This window comes from Stegodyphus dumicola, chromosome 2, assembly GCF_044657685.1.
Source record: "Stegodyphus dumicola isolate Sdum_Otavi_A_Nest chromosome 2, ASM4465768v1".
Lineage (NCBI taxonomy): Eukaryota > Metazoa > Arthropoda > Arachnida > Araneae > Eresidae > Stegodyphus > Stegodyphus dumicola.
The window spans coordinates 218,781,605-218,808,119 of record NC_140769.1 but is presented as its reverse complement, the minus strand read 5'-3'; the positions used below and the strand labels follow the sequence as shown (position 1 = coordinate 218,808,119).

The 26,515-nt window shown below is 34.7% G+C and overlaps 1 protein-coding gene across 4 annotated transcripts in view; it reads left to right on the top strand.

Moving 5' to 3' along the window:
- Positions 1–26,515, top strand: part of Srrm234 (Serine-arginine repetitive matrix 2/3/4) — a 209,637-nt gene that overhangs the window by 21,201 nt on the left and 161,921 nt on the right. For all 4 annotated transcript variants that reach the window (XM_085811777.1, XM_085811775.1, XM_085811778.1 and 1 more), the window contains exon 3: positions 590–700. In XM_085811777.1, coding sequence (XP_085667903.1) covers positions 590–700 — 111 coding nt within the window. The remainder of the gene's footprint in view (positions 1–589; positions 701–26,515) is intronic.

The window sequence follows — 26,515 nt, the reverse complement described above, 5'->3', positions numbered from 1 at the left end:
CAGAACAACTTTATATATATATATATATATTAAAAAAATTTCAATAAAAATGCATTACATATAAAAAATTACAATGAAATAAGCAATATCCCTTAACACAAATATTAATTATCCTAATAAATAAATTAATCAACTTCCTGTTGCCTTGTCTCCACAAACGTCCTGTATCTAAGAGAAACATTAAATTTAGAAACTGCGCAGAATTATTGCCCTCATTTTTCTTAGCGGCAACAGTGCTGATATCAGCAAAATTGGCTGCGTGTCATTATTGCTGATATAATGAGAGAGAATTATCAATTTGATGCAATTTCTTCACAAACATAAAATAATATAAACTCATTCGAATTTTGAAAAAAATCACTTCGAGGTGCACTGGCTCTTGTCTAGATGCATCTATATACCACATTTTGTAGCCCTGAGTCTATTAGCTTATGCACAGCATAAATGAAAGACACATGCACAAACTCTTCTTTATATATATATATATATATATATATATATTATTAAATATTTCCATTGCCAAAGTTATTTATTTCTATTAACTTATATTCATCTGCTGGGAAGTTATAATCTAACTTTCTTATGGTAGATATACAGAGAAAGAAATTGAAACCAAAGTGGCACTTTTTCGGAAGATTCTGATGGAGAAAGAAGGAGTCTCTGAAAAAGAAATTCCCCGAGACGAATTTGGAAGACCAGCGTAAGTGATATTTAATAATTCGTCTTCAGACTAATGATACCATCTGAAATGTCTGGATAAATTTAATTAATTTTACAGCCTGTATGAGTTTGCATCATTGTCAATTTTTTATGAAACATCCACAAATGAGGGGTGAAAAAAGTAATTCGGATACAGTACACCAATAGGAACAAGTATATGAATGCCAGTGATAAGCTTTTACATTTAAGTGTGTCAGTGGTATGTTATTGGCCCATGATTTACTTTTTTGATTAGAACAGGCAAAAAAAATATTCTGCTTTTCTACAGATAATACTAAGAACCTAAAATATGAAAGCCAGTGCTATATACTGGCTATATCTTATTATTTTATGATTATTATTATTGTCAATAAAAACACATTCTTTTATGTATTAAGCACTTTTTTTTTTTTTTTTTTTTTTTTTTTAATTTCATGCAAAGAGCATCAAAGCAGTTTGACAATGAATTAAATTGCCTGAAATTATTCAGTAGTTCTCATCTTGATAACTAAACAGGTCTTGGTGATTATGTTCAGTTCAAGAGTTAAGTGTATACATATGTATGTATATGTACACAGAGAGAGAGAGAGAACTTGAAATCTGATAGGTTAAACTTATATAAAATCTCATCTCATTTTTTATGATATGTCAGATTTTGATATATTGTTGTCTGGGTAACTATCGTTTTTTTTTTTTTTTTAATGGTCCATCAAATTTAACTTTTTTGTCATCTGTATATTGTCAAACTTAACCAAATCAAGTGTAGTTTTTTGGATAATTTGACAGTTTGCTTTTAATCTTTCTTTTTAATAAAATGTTAATATTGTAAAGATTATTAGGTTTCTTTTCAAAATTGGGAAAGGTTCATAAATTTTATTCATTTTTGCAAGCCATTTGTCATCTGAAATGTTCATAAACTGAAGCTATTTTACCCATAGGAATTACTATAAAATGAATTAATCTGTTCCTGGACCACAAATTATTGCTTACTTAAAATTTATAGTGGTGCTTAGTGCTTAAGTTCGTAACCAATGAGAATCATTAAATCTAAGATTAAAAAAAAAAAAAGTAAACACAAGGCTGAACAGTTAAAGGCTGACACCATAAATGGAAAGAAAAGAGATGTGGTTGTTAGAATAAGGAGTCCTTTTCCATAAAAACATTAGGTGACTGTCTTTCTGAGACATCTTTTCTTAGTCTCTTGACACCATTTGACTCTTCTGGAGGCGCCACTGGGCCTCTGTTCCACTAAAAATTTATTCAGTGTGATTTGTTATTATTTGTGTTTTAAAAGGTTTTTAAAGTGAGATACAGCATCGTATAATGAATATACAATGCTGAAAATACCCATGAATTGAAAATACCCGTGCTCTAGCTGGCTATTTAAAGTGATATCATTACATCTTACTTGTTATAAGGATGATATAATTGTGGGAAATTTTGCACTTTACCCAATTTTATACAGTTTTATAGATCAAAGAACTATGTTTATCATCTCTCTGTTCCACTTTCTCTGAAGAAATTTCCTCAAAGTTGTCTTTTGTTATTGTTTCTGAAGTTGTCCCATTACTTGCTTCTAGAAAGAGTATCCTGAATGTTGTTAGTTCGAGGAAGAGGGTAGCTGTCTTTCTTTGTAACCTTGTTCCACTGGCAATAGTCGATGCAAAATTTAATTCAACCATCTTTCTTTCTTTCTGAAGAGGATGATGGGAGATGCCCATGGACTTGCTGAAGGCTCGATGGCATCACTTTCTTGTATGTCCTTTAGAAGTTTTCCTTCCTCTTCACGTTTAGCAATTGGAAGACATCTTGTATGTTGCTTAATTTGTGAATGAACCCCGGTATTGATTTTATGCTGTGTAAAACTGGTTCGCCCCATGTCAGAAGACGAGCAGGAGAAAACATCTTGGAGTTTTCGAATGACACATATGGCAGTATTCTTCTCTTCATCGTTTAATTGTGCATTCTGCAGTAACTCTGATATAAAGCTCTCTGAAGACATGGATTCTGGGGTGTTACTGTTTCGTTTAACATCGGTCAAGTGAGTACATGCTGCAACCACTTCACCTTTTTTAATAACTCTTGCCTTGTCAGTTACATTGACAACTCTCACCAGGATAACAGTCCTCAATAGGTCAACAAGTGCTGTGACAACTAGTACTCCATTCAAGCTGTTAGAGTTCTTGGTATGTTTAATTCCATGATGACGTAGCTGGAATCTCTATTTTCGGCTATCGATCCAGGAAGTAAAAATTCTGTTATTGTGATATCGCCTTGAGCTATGATTTTGTGGATAGATCATTATCCTTCATCATTAATTTCAAATAAGGCTATGTTCTCAGAGGCAGAATTCAGTTTGTTATTTTAAGTCCTAGGAAAAATTGTATTTCCTTAGAAAGTTCAATCCAAGTATGCAAGGGTCTGTAATCTCTGCCACATATGCCATGTGATGGTAGGGAGCACTTCCAAACGTGATGTTAACATTTACTTTTCTGTTCATGTCGATCTTCTCGCCAGACACAGTCTGTAGGGTAACACAGGGCGCTGTCCAGATAAGTTTACCTTCCATTTGTTGAGCCAGATCTTTTCGGATGATGGTAACGTTGGCTTCTGTATTAATCATCATATTGCAGTCAACTCCACTGATATGTCCCTCTGATGAAGAGTCCACTACTGCCACCACTCACTGCAGAAATCCGAAACTTTTTAAAATGGGGCTTCTCATCATCTTGCAACCTCCACCCTGCAAGATAGCCACTAATTAGTTTCCCTCCTTGATAGGCATAGTCTTAACTTCTGTTTCGTGGATGTTCTGCAGTTCTGTCATATGTGGTCTTCGGCACCGCAGCTCCAGCACTTTAGGGTTTGTTTCACGTCCCTCCTATTCCGCCTCAAGGCATTGATTTGTCTGGTTGAATCGTTTAGATAAGCAGTCAGTTGATCCACTGGCTCTTGTAATCGAACAGCTCTGACTGGATGGCGATCTTTGCAAGTTGCTTCCTGGGCTGCCTCGAATTTCATGGTACACACCAAATTGCTTTTTAAGGCTTGACATCCACCTTTAGTAGATCCTTCTGTATTTCCAGATCTCGAATGCCATCAATGAAGGACTGCAGTTATAGGATTTCCTTGTTTTTCTCAGGCACTTAAAAAAGGTGAGGTGAGACAGGCTTTTAACATCCATGGCATTCTTCCAAGGGCTTCTGTTGATGGGATTTTAATTGAAACTTGCTGTAGTCTTTCAAACATTTCTCCCCAAAGTGCAGTTCTAACACATCAGATACAGCTTCGAAGTCTAGCCGTTGGTTTTCGGGAAGAGTCTGAAGGACATCTGCTGCATCTGCTCTCAGAGAAACCGCGAGATGACAGGCCTTAGCTTGGGAATCTCATCCATTCACTTTCATCACTATAGAAAATTGTGTCTTATACATTCGCCAAGTGGTCTTCCCACCATATGCAGATTGCTTCAGAGAGGGACGAGCAGGCATTGATAAAAATTTAATACCATCTATATTGCTTTCTGCCATTGCTATGAATTTCTTCAGGGTGTCATTTTCTTTGGTGACCGTAGAAACCCTGTCATCAGTTTGTTGTTGGATGGCAGAAACTCTTCCTTCGATTTGTTGTTCCACAGCAGAAACTCTCTTCTAATTGTTCTTTGATGGAAAAAAATTCTGTAATTGATTTCTTGTTCCACAGCCACAGCCTTCTATTTGTTCTTTGACAGAAGAAAATTTTTCTTCAACTTGTCCAAATTTATTTTCAACCATGTCTAATATGCCTTCCATAGCCTCAGATTTGTTTTCTATTATGCAGGTAATTTCTCTTTTCATTTCTTCTTTTCCTGTTTGTCTTTTCTTGACCAGCTGCCATCTTTTCTTGAATGGCTTTAATTTTGTCTTTAAAAGATACGTGCCCAGCTTTCATCTTTTCTTATATGGATTCTTGGCGAGCTTTCACCACCTCTTTGAATGCAGCGAAGGCTGCCACCAACTGCCTTAATTGTTTCTCAATCACTCTTGTCACTTGCTTTCAAACCCACTCCTGACACCAAAAATTGCTGCATGTGTACAAGTTTATATTAGATTGAATGCACAAGTCCGATAATAGGTTAACAAAATTTATTCATATCAAAAGAAATAAAGTACAAATGCCGTCTATTTATTAAATGTTAAATGCATGTGCTCTTGTAGTTTTGCTTTTCCGACATAACTTTCTCTGAAAATTTGTCTCGTGTTGCTTTGCACAGGGAAATACAATTTTAATTAAAATTCTACTAAAATTATCTATCTAAATACAAAATTTGTAACAGTACTTATACTGTCAGACAGAGATTTAATTTCCTCTAAACAGTTTTTGCTTTAAAGAATTAATGCTAAGAAGAATTATTTCAAATATGTACGGTATTTATAATATGTACAGTTTTCATTTGTGTCTTGCAATTTTTTAAAATTAAGTGAAGATGCTCACATTAATAAAAGTTATCAATCTGATTAAAGTGTTTTAATGGATGTCCAGATTTAAGTTTCTTTCTAGATCACTGATGTTATATTCATCAGATTGAAAACTAAACAATATATTTTATACTGTTCGTTTAGTTTTTTAAACAGTTTATGTTCTTAGTCATTTGCAGGATTTTAATCTGCTTTATTTGATTATATACGGTAACTTATTGTTATCGTATGTACAAGATGCTATACTAGAAAGAAAAAAATTGTTGCTATTACCTAATAAATCTCAAAGTTTGGTAACATAATGGCTTAATGCACTCAGTTGCTTCCTCGGCAAGTATCAGGAATATTAATGCAAGAGAAGCCACACTGTCCATTAAATTTTCCACGTAATTCTAGAAATTGATTGTTAAATATATTGGATTTACACAAAAGAAAATATAGCCAGTGTATAAAAAATTGTAGCATCTCCAGTAACTAGTTGAGAAAGAGGCAACCGTAAGCCACATAATTAATAGAAAGTTTTCAGATTTTTCTCACTTTTGCCAATTTTTTTGTAAATTTCTTTTATTCTTTTGTTGTTGTTGTTTTAGAAGGATAATGCAATTTTTCTCCTAAAAATCGATCAAATTAAGTTTTAAAATCAACTAGTAATTTGCTGTCTGAAAATAAACTAGCTTTGTGAAGAAGTCGTTTTAGATAGGGTCATAGAAGAGTCCTGTATAGTGTAACAAGTATTTATTAACAGGTTTAAGTTACACATGGACATTACATTTAACTTGAAGAAAACTACAGAGCAAGGGTCTGATACAACCTATCAAGTGGGATGCTTGGCTTTTACTGAAGTACTTCTCTGGCTACCCACCAGAGGGCAGACTTGATGTCACAGTTAGTCCAACAGTTTATGTTAAAGGATTGGTTACAAACATAGTGTCATAGAAGAGTCCTGTATAGTGTAACAAGTATTTATTAACAGGTTTAAGTTACACATGGACATTACATTTAACTTTAAGAAAATTACAGAGCAAGGATCTGATACAACCTATCAAGTGGGACGCTTGGCTTTTACTGAAGTACTTCTCTGGCTACTCACCAGAGGGCAGCCTTGATGTCACAGTTAGTCCAACAGTTTATGTTAAGAGCGTTTAATACCCCTTTCTCATGTCGATTTTTAATAACAGATGGCGCTACAAACGTTGAGCGCTAAAGACTCAAATCTGTAAGACTACCTACAGCCCGGTTACTATGGAAACGACGCTTCCCTTTCTCTGTACTCGTTTGGCGGGAAAGTGAGTAAGCCATAAAACACTTAAACACATCCCCTCAGTTGAACAAAAGGACCTGCTGTCATTTCTTCCGTCTGTGACTCAGACTGCAGGGTATGTTTTGAACAGGAATAGAACTTTTTCACTTTTGTGTTGAATGAAAGATATCTATGAGATACGTGCAGCAGTCGCTATTTCTTTTCGCAAAATTTGTTCATCACGCTTTTCAATGTTGTGTAATGTTTCATAATTTGCCGTTATTCAAAAATAACTAGATTTTTAAGCATTTCGGTAATTTCATCGCGACATAAAAATTATATATAAATGAATTTATACTTGATGATATGTGTATACATATATAGCATGCACATAATATTCCATTTACTTATCCATCCATAATATTCCATAAATATGTGTTAGCACTTTCCAAAGCTTTATATATATTTTTTACTTGTATTATAAAATCGTATAACACTCCTAACTATTATTTTTTTATTTCAAAAGTGGATAAATCATTATCAAATTTTTCTAGTACACAACACATTATCTGAGATCCGCTTTGAATGAAAACTACATAAAGTGTTATAATGAACAATCAGTTTCAAGATTTCACTTGATACTGAAATGCATAAAATCAAATTGCGTTTCTATGTTTCAGGTTTATAAAATACAGCTGATAATTGAAGGGGTAAAGTACAAGCTGATAATACATGATAAGGGGGAAGAAATTCCTAAATTACAAAATTGAATATTATATTTTACTAAAGTAAAATGATACATATTATAGATACATCCTAAAAAACGATAATATTTATATATATATATTGTATATCGTATATATATATATATTATATATTTATATGTATATGTACTCTTTTCCGGATGCAACTTTAATTACGTACTGAGCTGGTTTATCATCTTCCTGTAGCGACGCATTTCGATTTGCTGTGAATGAATTTGTTTCATTGAACAGGAACAAATAGGAAACAGAATATTAAAAATTGAATTTGTTTTAAGCATTAGTAATTTATATATGTTAGATTGACTAAAAAGAGTATATTCATGCAAAACGTATAAATAAGCGAAGTGAATACTTTTTGGCAATCATCTTTCTAGGATGATCATTTTTGAAAATAACCAGTACTGTTGATAACATAAACACCGGTACGATCTATCTGCCTAAGGAAAAGGATGCCTTCGTGGAAGACTTTCTAAGGGGAATTGACTCCTATACACGTTACACAGGGTAAAACCACGAAAGCGCAGCCAGTCGGACCAAGCTACTGGTGTACTCTTTACTGCTTCGTGCCTCATTTCAGAGCGGATTCGCTATATATGAAACAGAACAATGTGCTGTTACCGTATTTAGCAGCCTGCCTTTTTCCTTGACCTACCATAAAAAAATAAAATAGCAAAATTATAACAGCGTTTCTAAAAAGATGCTTTGCTATATTCTCATTAAATCTTTATCATTCTGCGCTACTAAAAACGAAGTACGATTATTTCAAATTCAAAATTTTATAACATTACTTTACAGAAAGTGATCTCATGTCTTCTAAAAATGAAACCCCACATCTGTTTCTATCCAAGCAGCTTACTTTCTAGACAAAGTAATTTCAGTGTAACGTACGTTCAGTTTTATCTAACTTTGAACGGAAAAAAAAAAACTATGTACATAACAGGCAAAGATATTAACAGCACATAAATTTACTCAATTATATTGGATTACCAGAGGAGAAAAAAATAATCCGATGAGATAATTCTCTGAGAATTCATAAACGCTAAATTAAGAATAAATTTTATAAAATGTTTACTAATGAATACATGTATTTGCATAGTAAGTTTCCTTTTTTAAAAAATTTTTCATCTTTATCACGTTTATCGGAGTGTCGTATTTAACTTCACAATTATGCTCCGAAATTTCATTGCTGTAGATTGGATTATTACCAATATATAATTCTACTAGTAACCAGAGCCAGTATTAGAGGTTTTTGCTGCTCACTACAATATCTGTGGCTCTTAGTTCTGCCACGCGCCGCCAGTGGCTGAGTGGTTAAGAATATTGATTACTGGAAGTTAGACCTGGTTTCGGTTTGATCCCAAGCGAACCAGCTGGCTGCATGGTTTGTTTTCCTGTTGTGCAACATGAATACGAGCCAGTTTCCTTCAGCAATTAGGCTCACCCGCGCCCAAGCGGTTAAATCGCTGAACACTGGTAGTTCCGACCTGGGTTCGAATCAAGGCGAACGGGCTGGCTACATGGGCGTTTTCATAATCTTCCCCGTGTGTAACGTGTATGGGGAGCTTTGCTATAAACTAAACTAAGCCTTCAGAAACTTCCTCCACGAAGGCATCTGCTATCTGCCATCTCGTGGCTTTGCTATATTCAAAGAGCCTAACCCAATTCTAGCACTCAGTTTCTCTCTAAACTCTAGCGGGCGAACGCTAAAGTCGCCTATTACTGGTAGTTCAACCTCGGCACATTATCTGAGTTCAGCTTTGAATGAAAACAACATAAAGTGTTATAATGAATGATTAGTTTAAAGATTTCACTTGATACTGAAATGCATAAAATCAAATTGCGTTTCTACATATCAGATTTATAAAGTACAGCTGATAATTGTAGGAATATCAGGTTCATAAAGTACAGCTGATAAATACATAAGTGGGAAGGAATTCATAAATTACAGAATTTAATGGTCGTAACGAAAATTTTAAACACGAACGTTCTTCATAAAGTTAGGGAAAAAAAAAAAGTCAGTACCTTTAGTGCGGGTAGTAATCACTACCAAAAATCTATGCTTTTCTGCCAATGTTTTGGTAGTTTTTCAAAACCTTCGGCCCGGAAACTTGGTGGCCCGAGTCCAAACACAGGTCAACCTCATTTCGACGTCTTGTGCAGAAGTGAAGATAGGACCAGCAAGATGTAGCCGCAAGTGTGAAAAAAGGTAGAAGTCCGAACGTGCGATGTCGGGGTTATATGGTGGGTGTGGTGAAAGATCCCTTTCGAGTCCGTACAGATGCCAGCCGGTGAATGCAGACACGTATGGTATTATCTTGATGGAACGTTACCTTTCTGCGCCGGAACTCAATTCGACTCTTTTCCTTGATAGCAGCGTCAACATGCACTAGCATCTCGTTGTATCCTTTACTGTCAAGGGTTTTACCTTTTTCCATATACTATTTGTGATTAATACCACGGCAATCCCACCAAATACAAAAGAATGATCTTTTTGTTAGTCAAATTACGCTTTACGATGCTGCCGACGGACTCACGGGCGCAGATCAACTAAATTTTTGGCCTATGTTGTTAAAATAAATTTATTTTTCAACACAAGTGACTATCTGGTCCAGAACTTTAATTTTGCGTTGATATTCGAGAAGAATAGTACAGGCTCGAACACGTCTGACCTTATCTGCTTGAGTCAGCTCATGCGGCGCACAGCTGACGTTTATGTGATGCATAGTGCGACTAATGGAGAGATTCATTTTTATGGGGCCCACCAGCGGCCGAGCGGTAAAGTCGCTGAACACTGGTAGTTCGGTCCGAGGTTCGAATCCTGCGAACGGGATGGCTGCATGAGCGTTTTCGTGGTTTTCCCCTTGAGTAACGTGTATACGAGCCAGTTTCCCTTAGAAAGTCCTCCACGAAGGCATCCCTCCCCTTAGGCAGATAGCCCTAGTGTGCTTTGCCATAATTAAATACACCAACACCAACCATTTTTATGGATAATACCACGGCAATCTCACCAGATCCAAAGCATGATCTTTTCGTTAGTCAAATTACGCTTTGCGACGCTGCCGACAGGCTCACCGGGCGCAGACCAGCTCCCTTTTCGACCTGTATTGTTTGTGTAAACTTGTCTAACTTTGAACGAAAAAAAAACTATGGATATAACACGCAAAGATATTACAGAACATAAATTTACTCAATTTTATTGGATTACCATAAGAAGAAAAAATACTCAGATAACTCTCTTAGAATTCTTAAACGCTAAACTAAGAATAAATTTTATAAAATGTTTACTAATAAATACAAGTATTTTAAATAATAAATTTTTCCATCTCTACATATACCACGTTTATCGGAGTGTCGCATTTGACTTTGACGAATCAGCTGGTTGCATTGTTTGTTTTCACCGTGTGTAACATGAATACAAGCCAGTTCCCTTCAACAATTAGGCCCTCCCGCGGTAGAGGAATTAAATCGCTGAACACTGGTAGTTCCGACCTGGATTCGAATCAAGGTTAACGGGCCAGCTGCATAGACGTTTTCATAATTTTCTCCATGTGTAACGTGTATGGGAAGCCAATTTCTCTAAGAAAGTTCAACATGAAGGCATCCTACTGTGCTTTGCCATAATAACCTAATCTAAGCCTTCAGAAAATTCCTCCACGAAAGCCTGCCATCTTAAGAAGGTAACCCTCGTGGCTTTGCTACATTCAAAGAGCCTAACGCAATTCTAACAATCAGTTCCTCCCTAAATTCTAGCAAGCGAGCCGCCGAACACTGGTAGTTCATGCGGAGTTCAAGCCTCGATGAACGAGTTGGATGCATGACCGATTTTGGTGTTTTCCAAATTCACCTGCTTTGGCGTAATCAAACTCTATAATTCTAAACAAACTGGCGTTCGGTTCGGCTCCAACAGCTCTAGCACCACGTTCCAAATTATAATTACAGCTCAACAAATAAATGTCTGGCGTATACATTCGAATAATCTAAGTAAAAAAAAGGGGGGGCTTTTTAATTTCTTCCTCAACCAAGCATGCATGCACATAAAGCAAATAAAGAAAAACTTATGGAGTGCAATAGGCTTCTAATCCATAACATATTTAGTTAGTGATCGCCTTAATTGGGAGCTATAAATACGCTATATTGACGGGAAGGAGAAAATTTTACTTCCTGAGTGAGCTAATTCAGAACTAGTGTTATTTCATCTGTCATCTTAAATTTAAGATGCCTAGTTACGTGACTAACAAAAACCTAGTATTTATATGAAGCTTGATAAAAATCAAAGTTTTGAAGACGGTATATGTGATCATGTTTGGTTGATTACCATTATGATCAGCAAATAACAGCAATTTACTGATGTCTTTCTTATCTTTATATTCAGATGTAGTTTTCAGGGCAACTAGAGAAAATTTATTAATTACTTTTATTATTTTTGATACTTTATACGTACGAAGATACATACTTGTAGGAAGAGAGATCTAACTATTATATTCGAACAAATAAAAATAAATCGTGACGTGAAGACCCTAGAGATACGGCTTCTGATTGCTATTCAAATTTTTCCGTATTAGTAGCGATATAATCGAATAATCTTTCAAAGATTATTGTTTACCGATTTTAGGTAACAACTAGAAAACATTTTTTCGAACTTATCCTCAAACAAGTTTGCTATTGGTAATGAATACTGCTGTATCATGAATCAGGTACGGCGCTATGCATTTTGCTGACTTTGTATGCAATAAATTCTGTTGTCAAGTGCCCTTCCCCCAAAATTGTAAAATTTTATTGCTTGATGCTTCGCTGAATTTTACAATTTTGCTGTACCTAAATTCTGCCGTACCCGCAGTGATCATGATTTCAAATCCCCCCTCCCCGAGATTTACTGTGTTATCTGAAAAACAGCTCACAAGTTGCTAAAAATAGCTATAAAACTGGTTCCACAGCTTTTAGCAACGGCCTCCCGTTGTGCATTGTGGAAACTCATCTTTTGAAAGAAAAGGAAGGGGAATAATTTCTCCCTGACTACAGTATAGATTAGGTCCGTGACTTTGTTTGAGCTACTGCAAAATGTTCTGAAGTAAACTTTTTTCTGTTTCGGCAACATTCATCTTGAGAATTCAACACCTGTTCATTAGCCCTTAGTAATTGACAGAAATGCTTTTATTCCGCTTGTTCGGAATCTTCCACATCTCGGGAATTTAATTTCATATTGTTTTCTTGAGCTCGACGTTTTCGCTGAATTCTGGATCTTTTATTAACACCAGGATGTTTTTTCGGTCGTCCTTGATATTTTCGCATATTTTTTGCTAACTGACCACAGTACAAATAAATGTAAACAAACCGAGTGCGGAATAGCAATGCAATAGGGTTGCCGTAAATGTCATTCCGCTGACAGCTGACACTGTTTAGTGAAAACTGTGTATAAAGGAATATATGAAACACTTCTAAATATTATTTAGAAAAAAATATGATTTATAACTGATATCAAAATCAATTACTTCGTGAATTTTTGCAGAAATAAGATTACAATGCTAAATTTTAACTCGTAGCGCCATCTATTGATGACTTTCCAAACTACACATTAAAATTACGTATTTCAAACTAATTTTTTTTAAATACACTCACGTTTGTGAAAATTGCAACACCATGAAGGACTTACGCGAGTGAGCTGAAATTTTCAGGAAATGCAAAGTAGCGCATGATATGCAAATGATTAGAATTGCAAATCCATAGCGCATGCGTATGCTGAGCAGCGCCCTCTGAACAGCTGATGGATCCGAATAAATAGACGGCTGTAGCGAGGCGTGTATGGTTATCGGTGGTTATCTGCTAGTGGTAAACGTTAACTCAATCTGTACTTATGCCTCGTCGACGAAAGAGAGCGAGATTTGAACAACTTACAGAGTTTGAACGAGGGAGAATCATCGGCCTTCGTGAAGCTGGATTGTCGTATCGTGCAGTAGCCTCTCGTGTGCAGTGTAACAGCAGCACAGTGATGTGCGTTTGGAAGCAGTGGATGGACGAGTGTCAGACAACTCGGAAATCCGGGAGTGGACCCCGAAATGTGACGTCAGCTCGCGATGATAGACACCTGGTCCGCATGGCGCGGACGGACCGTACAGCTTCCTCTAGACAATTGGCAGCACTGTGGTCAATAGCTACAGGTGTTTCATTGTGTGCTTCATCAATTCGTAGACGTCTGCTGCAGTGTGGACTGCGCGCACGGACTCCTTTATACAGGATCCCCCTAACGCACGACCATCGCCGCCTGCGGCTACAATGGGCCAATCAGCATAGAGACTGGCGTGCTGATTGGCAGCATGTCGTGTTTTCTGACGAATCCCGCTTTAATTTGTGGTACCATGATGGCCGCATTCGTGTCAGACGCTATGAACGAACGCCACCTTCCGGAGTGCATTATCGAACGCCACAGTGGACGAACACCCGGAGTTATGGTCTGGGGCGCCATAGCATATCATAGACGATCTCAATTGCTACGAATTGTGGGCAATCTGAACAGCAACCGGTATATCCATGAAGTTCTACAGCCCGAAGCTGTTCCCTTCCTTCAAAGCTTGCCAGGCGCTGTATTTCAACAGGACAATGCCCGCCCTCATACTGCTCGGATTGTTAAATCCTTCTTTGCAGCGCAGCAGGTACAGCTTCTTCCTTGGCCTGCGTGTTCCCCGGATATGTCGCCAATTGAACATATGTGGGATGTCATTGGTCGGCGTCTTGCTCGTGATCCTCGTCCTGTTGCATCTGCAGACGAACTTTGGGTACGCGTACAAACGATATGGAATGCTCTTCCTCAGTCAGACATTCAAACTTTGTTTGACTCCATGCCACGTCGTGTAGCAGCACTTATTGCGGCGCGTGGTGGCCACACAAAATACTGATTCTGATCTCTTGTTATTGTTTGTTTGCTTTGAACATTTAATCATTTATTTGTACCACTACCACTCAACTGTGTATTAAATTGCATTCAATTATGACGATTCCTTCTTGGTGTTGCAATTTTCACAAACGTGAGTGTATAATATTTAAGTAAATTTTATTCCAAACCTGATTCTAACATTTTGATTCCAAAATTGACCTATTGCTTTATATTTCTGCCAAATTTCACGCAACATAGTTTCTTAATTAGCGATTCTGCGTGTAAACAAATTTTTAGTATTGTAATGCTGCTGTAGTAAACCACCTTAAAGGATTGGTTACAGCTTGTTTATTTCTTCAGCTTCTTTAAATGTTATAGAATGCTCATGTTAAAGGCCTGAAAAGCATAATCAAATATGAATACAGACAACATTTGGTCGATAACAAGAATAGAGTGGAAAATAGTGATAAAATATACATTTTCGTAACAGAATTTTTAACAGCTGTAAGTAGAAATTATACAAGTTCATTTTACATTGTCTTGATGCAATAAATGATATACTATGATTCTTTTGAAAGTATATGATGAATGTTCATCATCACATCATAATTAATTAAAAGTGCTGCTAAGTCTCCAGAATTACTGCAGTAAAAGCAACAAAACAATAAAGTAAGGGCAATTGTTAAAATAAACTTTATAATAAAGTTTATTTGAATCACTATGTAAATCATCCAAGCTCATAAAGTAGGCCAAGTTTCAAATGTGTAATAATTGCAAAGAAGACAGAAAGTTTATTTTTACATTTTCAAAATTAGAAAATTCCGAAAATTGTAGGAGAAAAATTAATCAAAGAATGATAGTAAAATTTTTCACTTAAATTGTTAAAACTATGTTTTTAAATTATTCATTTTAATGTAAAATGTTGTATTCTGTGTGAAAGTAACCAAAGTGGTGTGCATTGAATTTAGTGGCATCATAGTAAGTATAATGCCCCAAATAAAAGCCCATGTTGCTTGCCTCTTAATCTGGCAATTTCTGTGTGATTCTTCCAAATCTGTGTTTAGCAATCAGAGCTCAAATTCTGTTTGCTTTTAAGTGTCCAAATATTTATTGAGAAATTCAAGCTGTGTGACTCAAAAGAAAAAAAAAAAAGTGCACAATAAGGCCATTGTGCACTGAGATAATATTATTTTTAACTTTTGTAAAAAGAATTTAAGAAATATTTAAAGGAGACTGTAAAATTGCTAGTTTATGTCTGTAACTTTCTAATTTTGTAATTTATATATATCTAATTTGTATGGTGTCAAAAGCACTGTAAAATAAACTTTTTTAAATCAATTTTATCTCAGATAAATAATGCATTGAGAGTATAATTTTCAGGTTTTGCAGATGCATACAAAAGTAATTTTAGTTTTTTAACTTTAGACCTTTTCTTGTTACATTTTTAAATAAAATGCATCAAAAATTGTTCTTTAAGAAAAGTAATAATCTTTTTCATTTATTATGCTCTCTTTATATATATGAAATAATAAAAGCACAAGGAAAAGCCGGAGCAGTGTCGATGCTTGCTTAGATCCATATTGAAGAAGAATTTTGATTGAGCAGCATGCGAATAATGTAAGCTTGGTAATATCTAAAGAACTTGGCAGTTGAGGCAATTTTAATTCCAATTTTATTTCCAATTGATATTTGTGGCCACAATCACTTGGCACTCTAGTCGTGCCTTTCCACAGAAGATTTACATTTTTGATATTGTTGAGATAGAAAGCAAGCCAGGGGGGGGGCACGCAATGAGTTGAAAGTTGATCTGTCAGTACTATCCTTATCTTCAGGGAAGATGTTTTTATTTTATTTGGTTTATAATTTCTTACTAAATGTAGTATTTCATCTCGATGTACTCCATCTTTGATATGATTTAAATCAAATTCCTCGTCATTATAATTCGCTTCCAATAGTGAAGAAAGTGACCCAGAGGTTATTGAAAAGGAAAACATTTCGATTGACAAATTAGTCAGTATTCTCAACACAGCAATTATAGGACTTGAACAGCGGAACTTTGTAACTAAACAAAAAATTATGTCTGTTTAATAGAATTAAAGAGAAAGTATTATCACATGAAACGAAGCAACTTACATTGAAGGAAATGTTTAATAAAGTAAACAAATAAATATTAAGCTTTTTCTTTTTGTAAATTTTGATACCCTTTAGATCATAATTGTTCTTTATTTCATAAATTACGGTTTCATATTTTTAATTTTGTAATTTCTGCATGCCATCTTACCAGATTTTAACTGATGATCTATAATCCCAGAATCGCCGAAGTCCCGACGAGTCCGGATTAACGACTTTTGACTGTAATTTGTTACGTAGGAGTTGGAGTGCTAAGTAGAAACAAAATGGGTTTCGAAATATATTTTCCCACATCTTTGATGAGAATGGCGTAGAAGTTGTATTACTTAGCACATACAGCCAAAAGTGTTTAATCCGGACTCGTCGGGACTTCAGCGATTCTGGGTTATCGATTTTTCCAGATTATAGATCATCAGTTTAAATCTGGTAAGATGGTATGCAGAAATTATAAAATTAAGAATATGAAACTGTAATTTGTGAAACAAAGAGCAATTATGTTCTAAAGGGTATCAAAATTTACACACAAAAAAACGCTTTATATTTATTTGTTTACTTTATTGAACATTTTTTTCAATGCGCGCATACGCAGCCAGAAAACTATTTGATATGTATTGGTGATATTTATAATGACGAGGAATTTGATTTAAATTGAGTACATCGAAATGAAATACTACATTTAATAAGGAATTATAAGCCGAATAAAATAAAAACATCTGCCCTGAAGATAAGGATGGTGCTGATAGATCAACTTCCAGTTCATTGTGCGCCGCGTCGTCCCCCCTCCCGCAGAGCAGCGTGAAATTGATAAACAGATTTCGGAATTATTAGAGAATCAAAGGATATGCCTTTATTCATTTTTTGCAGCAATTCCACTTTTTGTTTAATGGACATCGAAACATGCTTTTGCTTTGTAGATGCTTTGGTAGCTCCAGAATCGGAAATTCTTTTCGACATAATCGAAAGTTCAAGCTTATTTTTATAAAATTGCTCTAACAGTCTGCAAAAAATAATAAGCCGGACCCAATTAGAAGATTAAGGAACAATGCTATCTGCAACATTAACTGAAATAAACAATTAGATAATTTTAGCTTAGCTTATACCGTCCGTTTATACATTAAATACTCATGCATAAACACATTATGTGCATGCGTAGATGCATATGCGCATGTGTCAACGCATGCGCAGAACGTTTGTAGCTTTGAGATCCGGATTATAGATCATTTTGGATTATGGACGTCCGGATTAAAGACTTTTGACTGTATTAAGGAGAAAAATTTTCAGAGTCTAAAAAGTTTAATATTAAATGATTTTAATACCAGTAGTGAAACAGTGTGGTGAAATTTTACCCTTTTTATATTAAACAGAAGGACGTGGAAAAAAATCCATCATTATAGTAATTTAACTGAGTGATGCCATTATAGTTGTATTAAACATCATTTAAAGCACAGCTTGATAAATATATATGTCTTAGTGGATAATATACATTATATACTTAAACATCCTTACCTCACTTTTATTTTTGCTATCACTGGCTGTAGGCATAATACTTACTGTTACAGAATTGTTTAAATGATATTCATGTTTTGTCTCATTTTTAAATTTAAAGAAATCAATTTTATGTACAATTATATATATATGTAAAATATAAAAAATATGATGGCTTTGCTCTACGCAAACAGGCAACCTCTTTCCGTAATTTTAGGATCTTCCCCCTAGACCAGTACTTTCGAGAACATTTGGGCTTGTTACGTAACCGCTCCTATAAATGAATTCACGCCATTTTGCATCAGAGACCGCTTTCTCCCTCTACTGCTGTTAAGACCTATGCTGCTGCTCTTCTCATCTGCCTCCCATTGTTTGAATAGTATGTTGCAGTAAATTTAAAGTTAATACTGTTTAGTTCTAATTACTATCGTATATGTAATCTGGAATGATTTGCCATTTGCATTGAATAAAGAGATGGAGCTAAAAAGTTAAATTTTTCTGTGTCTTCAATTCTGATGTTTTCCACTTTCGCCACAACCACACCCGGACTCTGAAGTGACCAAATTGCTAAGCTTCATCATTTCCAGTGCCTGCTTGCCAAAATATTACATATATACAGGGTGATTCTAAATTATTTTTACAAATTAATAGGGGTGATTGTACTCATCCAGATGAGCAATAATTGCCATAGAACATAGGGTCGCATTCCACTCCGAGAGGCAGAAAAGAGGGATATTAGAATTCCGTACAACAGTGTTGGGAGAGTGAATGAAAGAGACCAAAAGTTGTGCAATCAGTTTAGTGAAAAACTCACAGAGAGTGCACAAAACGGATAAAACCCCAAACTTGGCATTCGAGTATTAATTCAAGCTCAGACTTTGATGGCAAACACTCAAATGCACATTTTTGCTTCGCAAAGTCTCAACCTCGCAAATGATTGCAACAAGTAAATTATCTAATCTAGGGCTGAATATTATCAACTAACTCCAACTTTCGCTGTATGCCGAGATTAGAATGGAAAGTTCATGCTGTATTCCGGCTATAAGAACTTCATGTCCCAAAGAAAAGCAGTTCAAGTAGAATGAGCGTAGCACAGAAAGTGCAGGAGGACAGGATAGAAGATGGTGAAGGGGAAGAAACTGCTACGTTGAATAGTATCAAACCTACCTTGAGTTGAAGTTAGTTGATATTCAGCCCTTGATTAGATAATTAACTTGTTGCAATTGTTTTCGAGGTAGATACCTTGCGAACCAAAGATGTTCATTTGAGTGTTTGCCATCAAAGTCTAAGCTCAAATTGATATTTGAATGCCAAGTTCGAGGTTTTACCTGTTTTCTGCACTCTGAGTTTTACATTAAACTGACTGCACAACGTTTGGTCTCGTTCATCCGCTCTTCCCAACATGGTTGTAAGTTCTGGTTGGTTCCCAACATGGTTGTAAATTCTAATATTCCTCTTTTCTGCCTCTCAGGGTGGAATGCGGTCCTATGTTCTATGGTAATTATTGCTCATCTGGATGAGTACTATCACCCCTCTTAATTTGTAAAAACAATTTAGAATCACCCTGTATATATATGTGTTCTCTTTAAGCTTAGAAAAAAAAAACTTATGCATATTATAAAAAATAAAACTTAAAAAGTTTGACTTCCATTTGACAAATGTTAAATGAAATATATAATTTCAAAATTTACAGTTTTTGACTTAATTTTCAACTGACTTTTGAGGTATTGGTTAATAAATAAATTAGAATAATTAAAGATTGATCCCCCCAGTTAATACTATTCAATGATATTCTTTTGTGATTTACTAGTGTGCAGCAATCTTTAATTTATAAATTATTGGTGCAAGTGGTATGCTGAAAGAATTTTCACACAAATAATTTAGAAGTTTTGAAATGCTAAAATTACATTTTTAATAGTTTTATTACTTTAGATTCTAATCTAATAACCTTACAAAAAATTTATCAAGCTAAAAATAATTTTTTATTTATGAAAATGATGTTATAATTTGATTATATGGCAATACTGAAGTCTGCCATTATTTTTCTGGAAGATTATATGATAAGATTTCCTTTTTGGAATTAAAAAAAATATTGATCAATATTTTATCGGAAATATTTTCTTAAGCTGATAATTTAATTAGGCACAATGCGAAAACTTTGTTCTTCAGTTTGTATATGGCTGCTGAATATGATATCCAACTTTAAAATTAAATATGGTGATCTATTCTCGTTGTATGGGTATCACACATATTGTTTTTTGTAATGATTGTAACATTTTCCTAAAAGAACTAGTAAGCATGGAAAAAATGGCCAGAACAAGAATACTTGCATCATTTAAAGCATTTTTGTAATTAGAAGTATATTTTTACAACTAGTGATTGTGTAAGGGCTTTAACGCTACAGTATGTACAGTTTGGTGCATAGTCTTATGCCTCCTAGGAATTTTCTCATACCCCTGTGGCAGTACTGCACTTAACATAATTGTGAAAGCACAGTTTGCTGGATATTGTTTCAAAAGAGACTCATGCTGGAAAAATTGTGAAATTCAATCAGTACTTGTTGAATGTCATTGCCCATCATCTCTAGTACCATTCTTATGGGGCCTCTATTTAGATCTCATTTCATGACCTTGTAAGGATTTTTAAGTTTTATTAACGTTTATTTTATTTTAAAACTTTACTATCCTCTCTTATTTTCCATTTCCGGCCAGAATAAACGCGAACAGATTTAGTTATGCAAATTGAACTTGCAAACTGTTAAGTATTTAAGTTGTGGCTCTTAGCCAAGAAAGAGAGAGAGACTTCTCGCTATCTTACCTCGTGTGCGCTTTTCGGTCAGTTCTTGTCTGCCTTTGAGGCCAGAACTTAGTTCTCTTTGGATTCTTGCAGACGTATTGTAGTTTCTCGCATTCTGCTTACTACATACGTAAAGTTTAAAAGGCCAATCTTCGCATTAGCAGTGTTTGTGAAGTATTTGAGTTTCGTTCTTATTTAATTTAGTTAGTTTGTAGTTCTTATATTTTACGTTTCAGACCATAAGTACTGGTCTTTGTATCCCGAAGTGCTGGAGCTGTTGTAAAGTGGGAAGAATAAAGGGTAATTAAACCCTTCCCATTCGTGTCATATCTTCTACACTTGTACGAACATAGGTTAAAGTAAACTTCCTGTTCTTACTCAGGACTTTAAGATGTTTGCAAAAGCAATTAGAAGAAACAGTAGTCTTGATAACCTTAGATGCCGATTATGGATTTTTGTCCAGAGACAAGCTGATGAGCATCATCTCACATAATCAGTAACAAACTGGAGCATGCAGTGTCAACTCAGTCCTCTCTTGAAATAGTGGAAAGAATATCACAGAGAACTTAGAGATGCACACATATTTATGTCCTCATGAAAAACACACATGGACTTTTTTGGACAAATGAACTGAGCTAATTGCATTACATTAAATAGTAGAATTTATGATAGAGATGTAGGGACATTCCAAATGCATTGTATATCCATCCATATAGTTTCAGTTTGTACAAGAAAATGCATTTATGTGTTTATTTTTGGGTACCAGTTTCCTTCATAGAAGCGAAGAACTGAAATGTAAATGTTGACACTACAATATTATGTATATAATGAAAATTGAATGCCAATTAAATTCAATTATTCTTTTAGCATTCTGGAGATGTACTCAGGTTACAAAAGTCATGGGATACCTAATAATAGCGTGTTCGACCTCCTTTTGCCCGGCGAAGTGCAGAAACTCGACGTGACATGAACTCAACAAGTCGTCAGAAGTCCCCTGCAGAAATATTGAGCCATGTTGTTCCCTACTGACATCCATAATTGCAAAAGTGTTGCCGATGCAGGATTTTGTGCACGATCTGACCTCTCGATTATGTCAAATTAATGTTTGATAAGATTCATGTTGGGTGATCTAGGTGGGCAGATCATTCGCTGGAATTGTCCAGAATTCTCTTCAAACCAATCGCGAACAGTTGTGGCTCGGTGACATGGCACATTGTCATCCATAAAAATTCCATCGTTGTTTGGGTACATGAAGTCTATGATTGGCTGCAAATGGTCTCTAAGTAGCTGAAGATAACTATTTCCAATCAATGTTCAGTTCAGTTGGACCAGAGAATCTGTGCCATGAAAAAACAGCCCACACTATTTTGGAGACACCCAGCTTGCACGATGCCTTGTTGACAACTTGGGTCCATTGCTTGCTTCGTGGAGTCTGTGCCACTCTTGAACCCTACCATCAGCTCTTAGCAACTGAAATCGTATCTCATCTGACCTAGCCACGGTTTTCTAGTCATCTAGGGTCCAACCGATATGGTCACGAGCCCACGGGAGACGTTGCAGGCGATGTCGTTCTGTTAGTGAAGGCCCACAAATACGTTTTCTACATAACCCAATAAAGCCAAATTCCGCCGCACTGTCCTATTACAGGGTTCGTACAATCCTTAAGAGTCCTTAGATTTTTTGGAATCGATTTTTGGTCTTTAAAAGTCCTTAATTTTGGCCAAAATCGGTAGAAGGTCCTTAATTTTAATCATCTGAAATTTCTGTCTGTTTTTACGACTGCCATTTTGAGTGTTAAATTAGCATTTTGGAGGAATATTTTTCACGATTCAGTGACATATATGGTTATCTTTTGAATGGGTTCATGGTTTATAATTTGTTTCTATTTCGAATAGAAATGATGGGATACTCGAACTTCTAAGCAAGAAGTGAAACATAAGCATTTTGAAATTCATTTTTTCTAATAAAGAGCTCTTAAACAACTCGCTTTGGGGATGTGAATTCTTTTATTAAACGGCTCTAAATTTGGCGACTTATCAACATTTTGGCGATTTTAAGATTAGTTTTTATAGAAAATTTTTTAGTTCCGAGATGTGAGAATTTTTTGACGATTTTTTTAAAACATCGTAAAATTGATAAATTTCATTAAAATAATGGTAATATATTGAAATTATATTTAAAAAATAAGATTAAAATAAAACATTATTATTTTTTGCTATCATATTATAAAGTTTCATTTTGGCAAATTATTATACAATATTTTTAATCTGAAAAATAAATAAGGTATAATGCTATAAAACACAATTTACGAAACAGCTCTTAGCAAAAGCAAAATTAGCTATGTAATTAATTAAAAATGTCTTGTTTTTAATTTTATCATAGTAAGAGTTTTTTCCATGTAATTGTCTCGGATTATTCAAAATTCTCATAATGGGCATCAGTATTCTCTATAAAATTAATTTTATACTTTTTCCCTCCTTAGATATATATATATATATATATATTCCTATCTTTTTGCTGTTACAGAAATGGTAGGGAAATTTTTTCTTTAGGATTTTAGACATTGCAGCTTGGAAAGTTTAGAAGGATTTGAAGGCAAGATTTATAGACCCACGATTCTAGAAGATTCGAGAAATATGTGACAAAATGAAAAATGTCTCCATGGTATCAACACGTAATGGATGTATTTTACAGAAAGTTTGCAATGAATTTCTTACTTTTTGGAGAATGTGTGGAAGGACAATGAAAACATAATATTTGAATAATTTACTTCTGATACTAGAATCTTAACATGTTTATCTTCCCTTTATTTTCTCTACTTTTCACTAGACACAAGCATGGAAAATATCAAAAACGCTTCTAATCTTATCACATGGACAGGCATTATAGATTGGAATGTTTTTATTAATAAATAAATTGAAAACTTACAATTTAAAAGATTAATCTAATATCTCTTAATGCATCATACACAGAGCTACACAGATACATTTTTCCACCTGATGCAATATCTGTGGATCCTAAAATCTGCTGCCTAGTGCCCTTCTAAGTTTTGCTTCCTATGTCTGCTCTAAATTCTAAAAGTTTTGCCATTTCTAGATTTTGTTGTTTGGTGTGTCACTAAATTCTAAAAATTCTGGCACATCAGCTCTGTAACCGGCCTTTACAATATATATTTTATATTTCTTTTGAATGTTCATATTACCAAAGAAATAAAATCAGCCGCCTTTTGTATAAATTCTAAATGCATTTAGTGTTTTTTAGAATAAGAGAAATCCTTAATTAAATCCAGAAATTCTAAAATGAAAAGGAAACGTGTTTAATCTTTGACCACTAGTCCACATTTTTAGTTTGAATTAGGGTGTTCTTGTTTAATTATGTCACCGTGAGCTGTAATTGATTTTGTTAGCATCAGAAAATGCCTTTATGTTCTAGGTTCTTTATTTTAAACATTTGTCTGATGTTGTAAATACTTTCAGACATAGCGATAATATGCTTCACATCTGTCGGAGGTTTCGGACTATTTAACTTTTACCAGATCAAGTAAACCCTTTCAAGTAACCCTAAGGTACATTGTGGAGAGGTTGACAAGCTCGCAGAAACTAGCGAGAGCATTGGTTTGCATAGTGAGACAAATCTTTAATTGTTAGAAAAGATGCGTAAAGAGAAGGAAATCGATATAAAGTAGCCAAAATGTTTGGGAAGGCTTCAAATTAAAATGACCAATAAATACTTTTTGAGTGTTGTTATTAGAAGACATAAATGTTTTGTAGCTTTTACAGTGTAATTATCCTAATGTCATAAATTACATGTATTTTAAACTGTGAAATGTTATTAGATTTTGATTTTAATAGTGTTTTTTAACAAATATTTTTAAAAAATCAAATTTAATAGTGGCCATGTAAATCCATAATGACTAAGGTTATCAAACTACCTAATTTAATTATTTGTAACTAACTGCTTACCCTTAAAAATTATCCTTACATATTAAAGTGAGTTATTGCCTTTTATTAATACTCACTGTGGTCACAAGATAAAATAAAAAAGTGTAAAAATTCAAGTAAAACTTATTATTTGCATCTATCGAGACTTAAAATAATACAAAACAGTTTATCACCTCTGGTGCTTTAATAGCTTATTGGAACCTTAAAGTATATCAACTGAGTTACAATCTCTGGAACTCTACACGAAGCTAGGACACTAACTGCATCAAACAGAGCCTGACTAACTTTCAACACTTGTCAACCGTGCCTACGTCAAGCCTTTCAGGTTCGTTCTAATCAGCAGGTCTCTCTCTAGACAAGCAGCAGTGGTGACAACATTCAGTCTTTTGGGTTAAGAATCATGCTGATTATGATCTTACTTTTCATTTTAACCTATGCCATTATACATAAAATCTACCTGTTATTTACTAAACCTCTAGACTGACCAAGTATGCGACAAAACGAGACATAAAAAAAAAAAAAAAAAAAAAAAAAAAAAAAATCAACATAAAGCTAACTGTTTGTAAAAAACGTAAATGTCACTTATTTCTTTCAAATATGTCCAACTATTATAAGTGTCAAATATTTAATGCTACTTGATAAATTGCATAAAGTTAATTTTATTCTCAAACTTATTAATAATTATGTTAATTAATTCATGTTTAGTAATACTGCATACTACTTAGGGATCTATTTCATTTTAGGATGGTATTACAAAAGTGAAATTCAGGCATGGATAATATTTTTAATTGAATTTATTCAGTTCCCATTTGCTCATAGGTCCTTAATTTTTTTCATTAATGGTCCTTAAAAGTACTTAATTTCTATGTGCAGAAATGTGTACGAACCCTGTATTAGACACGTCCGTCGTACGTCCCAGGTTGATTTCTGAGGTTATTTCACGCAGTGTTGATTATCTATCAACACTGACCATTCTACGCACACGTCGCTCCGATCTCAGTCATTAAGTGCTGGTGGTCGACCACTGCTCTTTCCATGATGGGAGATTATACTTGAAATTAGGTATTCTCAGCACTTCTTGACACTTTGGATCTCGAAATGTTGAATTCCCTAACGATTTTGCAAAATGGAATGTCCCATGCGTCTATCTCCAACTACCATTCAGCCAATGGCGTAGCAAGCATAACTGGCGCCCGGGACAAAATACCTTTGTGGCGCCCCCCTCCCACAAAAAAAAACTATATATAATATATATATATAGAATATATTCGTAATAAGAAAATAATGCAAATAATAATAAAATGCTGAATCTGCTATAACATACCAAAAATATATTAAGAATAGTCACTACCTAACTACACTAGGCTTGGATTCGGAAATGCGTCTGTGTCGGCGGAAAAATCAGACATACGTTGGTCTAGAATTAGTTAAAAAGGTTTTATTTATTTTACGTATTTATATATGTGTTTTTAAAAAGTACAGTTTTTAAACAATTAAAAGTTTAATATACATTATAGATAAATAGATATGTGGCAACGCCTACTACAACTCAACTCTGCCGGTCTGGTAACCTATAGCAACCAAAAACAAAATAATATTTATTCTATTCAATTGTTATAATTATTTAACGATCTGTCTAAAAAAATTTTACTTCCATAATTGGTGACCCGTATTTATTACGAATAGCAACCTTCAATGTTGCACGAATATGAGTTTATATGTCAAAATTCTGAGTAGCAGTAAGTTATCCATTGTGATGAGATGCAAGTGAGACATTTCAAGCGTGGTGCCGCATTCCGGTGAGTCAACATATTTCTGTCATAATTTCAGCGGATATATATGTATCGTCTGCTGCATTTGAGGCTCCAATTTCTCTGATTTCAAGTACCAAGAAACTGTGTCACTATATACATATTATTTTTCTATACATATTATTTTTGTGCATATTTGATTGATCTAAAGTGGTTGACAACGATGCTGCTTCACAATTGACAGAAGTGGTAGTTAAGCCACTGCCCTTTTGTCACCGAGACCCATCGTTATGGTTCATTCAATTGGATGCGCGTTGAGTCACATTACTGCCGACGAAACTCAATTTTATACAGCGATCGCCGCGTTAAGAGGTTATCACATATGGC